Genomic DNA, 3,453 nt, shown 5'->3' with positions numbered 1-3,453 from the left:
CTTAAAAGAGGAGGGAGAGTTGGGATATGGTGAGTTGGGTTGAGAGAGGTTGCTTTCTTGAAGAGGTGTAGAACAAGAAAAGAAATGAGAATTGTTTATACAAGTACATGATTCACCTTTGCTTGATGTGGATCCTGGCCAAATTTTTTACCAACATCAAAAGTGCATGGCATTATAAAAAAAAAAAAATATGGTAATATGGAGTGTAAAATAAGTCATCACAATTGGCCAAATTTTCATCAGCAAGCAAGACATGAAAATGCCATGGCAGTGAAATAGGGTCGGTCATACATGTCATAATGCTAGTATTTTTTTTAATCATGAGAAGGTGGTCTTTCCAACCTCCTAAGTTAGCCAACTAATCAATATGAGTTCGGGAGATCACGAAGACAAGATTTTTACAATGAGTTCCAACAAATTCATAGGTGAAACCAAAGCTCAAACAATTTCACTTGTGTGGGATTTGTTAGATTTTAGTTGTTGGCCTATCCATCCATTCTTTATCAAGATACCTACTTCCAAACTCTTCCAAACTACCATTACAGACAGGGCAACCAATTCCATTGGGGAAAGATGAACTGATATAGAGGAGGATTGAAACCTCAGTTCCCACCACAACAGTCCCTCCCTTTGATATCTCAGCCTACTACTTCTGAAACACCAATTTGATTTCCATCCCAAAATACTAATGGAACAGTGTCCAAGATATCCAATGGCAAATACAGTGAGGATTATGAGAAGATCCATCTATACTTTCCTTCAGAAGTATCAATTTTTCACCACAACTGCTGCACTTCTTGCCTTTCCTTTTGCAGCACTTGTTCTCCTCTCGGAAGCTTCAATTCCCTCCTCTTCTCTTCTTCAGGTAATCCAGAAACGCTTGCAATCCCTCTTCAATGCTGCAGGGTTCCCGCGATCCTCAGAATTCTTTTTCATCCTTAACCTTAAGCTTTCTCAGACTATTGCCACATCTTTTGTTGTTGTTCCTTTCACCTTGACCTTCCTTCTCTTTGCTAAGGCATTCATAATTCAATTCTTCTGCAACCATAAACCGACTGCAGAACCCAAGTTTTCCTCTTTTCTATCACTATATAGTCCTCTTTTTCTTACACAAATCTGCAACATGCTAGTTATCATCTCTGCAAATGCAACCTGCTTCTGTCTCCTATTCTTTGCATTTAATTGTCTTGATGGATTAGGCCTTTTGAACCCAAAAATGCTCCTCCTCTTTTCAGCTACAGGCGCTGTTCTTTACTCCATCATTCTTGCCAATACCCTCATTATCTGCAATTTAGGACTGATATTGTCAGGAATAGAAAACACTGGTGGATATATTGCGATTCTCAAGGCATGTGTGCTGATCAGGGGAAGATCTGCCACAGCATTATCCTTGGCTCTGCCCATCAACATGGCCCTAGCTGCAATTGAAGCTTTGTTTCAGTATCGAGTAGTTAGAGCTTATCATCATGCTGAATCTCCCGTATCTTCTATTGTTTTCGAGGGAATGTTCATCGCCTACCTGTACTCAGTTCTCCTTGTCCTGGATACAGTTGTTGGTTGTGTGCTCTACAGAAGCTGTAAAGCCTCAATTCAAATAGATCAAGAGAATGGATATTCTCATAGTTACCTGATTGAATTTGAAGATGAGGATGTCAATTATTTTGCAAAATCGAAGGCGTTAGATGATTTTGCTTAGTACTTCTCTTCCTGGCAAGAAACAGGATTCTTTGCTGCAAATCATTTACACACATGGATTCGGTAACAAAGAAAAGTATGTGCAGAATTATTTACTGTTCATAGAGCAAATTCTAGTTAATTAGCATTATCTGGTATAGAGATTTACATGTTTCTGGATCTGACGAGTGAAGGATTGAAGATACATTGGAGGCAACAAAGCCAAGTCATTCTCTGTTTATTGATTCTCCTCTTCTTCTTTTTGTTTTTTTTTTTCATTTTTCTTTCTACAGCTCTGGAAATACTTGATGGAAGAATGCTGTTAGTTTATAGTTTTCTTTTTTTTTTTTCCTCCTGATCAGCTGTTAATTTAAGGTTGATCTTGTAATGAATTCTCAAGAAGTGGAAAAATCAAAACACTTCAATGAATTTATAATTTGATCAAGCTTACTTCTAAATTAACCAATAGCCAGTACATAAATTTCGTTGCCCAGAGACAATGCACCTTAGCAATGTAAAATTGGAATTTGTGAGATATATTTTGGTTTGAGTAATTGAAAGTATTAGTCCCAGTATCTGTGGTTAGTTGCCCCACCTTACGTGAGTTGTTGAACTTCTAATCCTATTGTTTTTTTTTTTGGGAGGGTTGTAGAAAGAGGAAAAAAAAAGATTAATTTTGAGTTTTGGCACCTTCTAAAGAGCCCATTTGGATTATATTTTTTGAAAATATTTTGGCAAAAAATTAGTGTAACATTTTTTTTTAAGACGTGATGTATGTGAAGTAAAAAAACCACTAAAAAATGTGTAGAAAGAATATTTATGAAAAACAAAAAAAAAATTTCTTTAAAAAGTGGCAATCCAAACAAGGCCAGAATTTATTTTCTTTGTTTGTTTTCTTTTTTCTCTTTTTTGGGGCAATTGCAAAAGAGTATTTGAGAGTTTGACACCATCTGAGTTTTCTTTGGTTTTACATTTTTTGTCCTCTTTTATGACAATTGCAGCATTTAGAAAGTTTCAAGAAATATAAGAAAACATAAATTAATTTGAAGCGGTGAGTCAAACACATTAGTGGGAAGTGCATCAGTAGATGGTATACTGGCCCGCAATGTGATGCCAGCAAATGTTGCCAGAGACGCTACACTTGAAGGAGGTGGGAGTTTATTTATTTATTTATTATTTTTAAACAAAATGCCACAAGAATTCAATGATTGTCATACCAGTGGGGGTTGAACTAACACTAAGCAGCTAGGAGGAACCTCTAAATACTATTGGAACAAACAATACAGATATTTATTTCGTAGTGACCTAAGAAGTTCAATGCAAATTGGACTTGGCCATTCAATAAGCAAAAATCTGTCTTAGGTCCTGTGTGCTAGACTTTACCACTAAGGTTATCTACTTCTTATGCAGCCTAAGATGCATAGGTCTTACTACGTTTGTCACAAAATTATTAAATTGCAGGTCAAAGTCCAGAGGGCCTAATGATGAGGGAGGGCTTTTTGTTCATTTTCTTTTTATTTTCTTGGTGGGAAGGAAGAAATAAGTAATTCATTATTTGGGAAAAATTTGTCTTGATTATTTTCTAATTACATTTTTAACTGCCCCACGAAAGTGTTACGATAAATATACACAAAAATATTTTTTCAAATAACTCAAATCAAATGGACTAGCAAATTTTCATTGCAACACGAAGTAAAAACGACTCTCAACCAGTGACAAGAACAATTTTCAAGAATGAAGTTTATGATCTTTAAAGCGATTGAAGCTTTGAGAACTCAA

At 35.9% G+C, this 3,453-nt stretch overlaps 1 protein-coding gene across 1 annotated transcript; it reads left to right on the top strand.

The window, feature by feature from the left end:
• Nucleotides 1-227: 227 nt before the first annotated feature.
• On the top strand, nucleotides 228-2,119 carry LOC140006126 (uncharacterized). Its single transcript, XM_072047944.1, has one exon. The coding sequence runs from the start codon at nucleotides 689-691 to the stop codon at nucleotides 1,694-1,696; it is 1,008 nt and encodes a 335-aa protein (XP_071904045.1). The 5' UTR covers nucleotides 228-688; the 3' UTR covers nucleotides 1,697-2,119.
• The last annotated feature ends 1,334 nt before the right edge of the window (nucleotides 2,120-3,453 follow it).

Source organism: Coffea arabica, chromosome 4e (genome assembly GCF_036785885.1).
Source record: "Coffea arabica cultivar ET-39 chromosome 4e, Coffea Arabica ET-39 HiFi, whole genome shotgun sequence".
NCBI lineage: Eukaryota > Viridiplantae > Streptophyta > Magnoliopsida > Gentianales > Rubiaceae > Coffea > Coffea arabica.
Note: the sequence above shows the minus strand (reverse complement) of the source record. Positions and strands in the feature narration are given on the sequence as shown.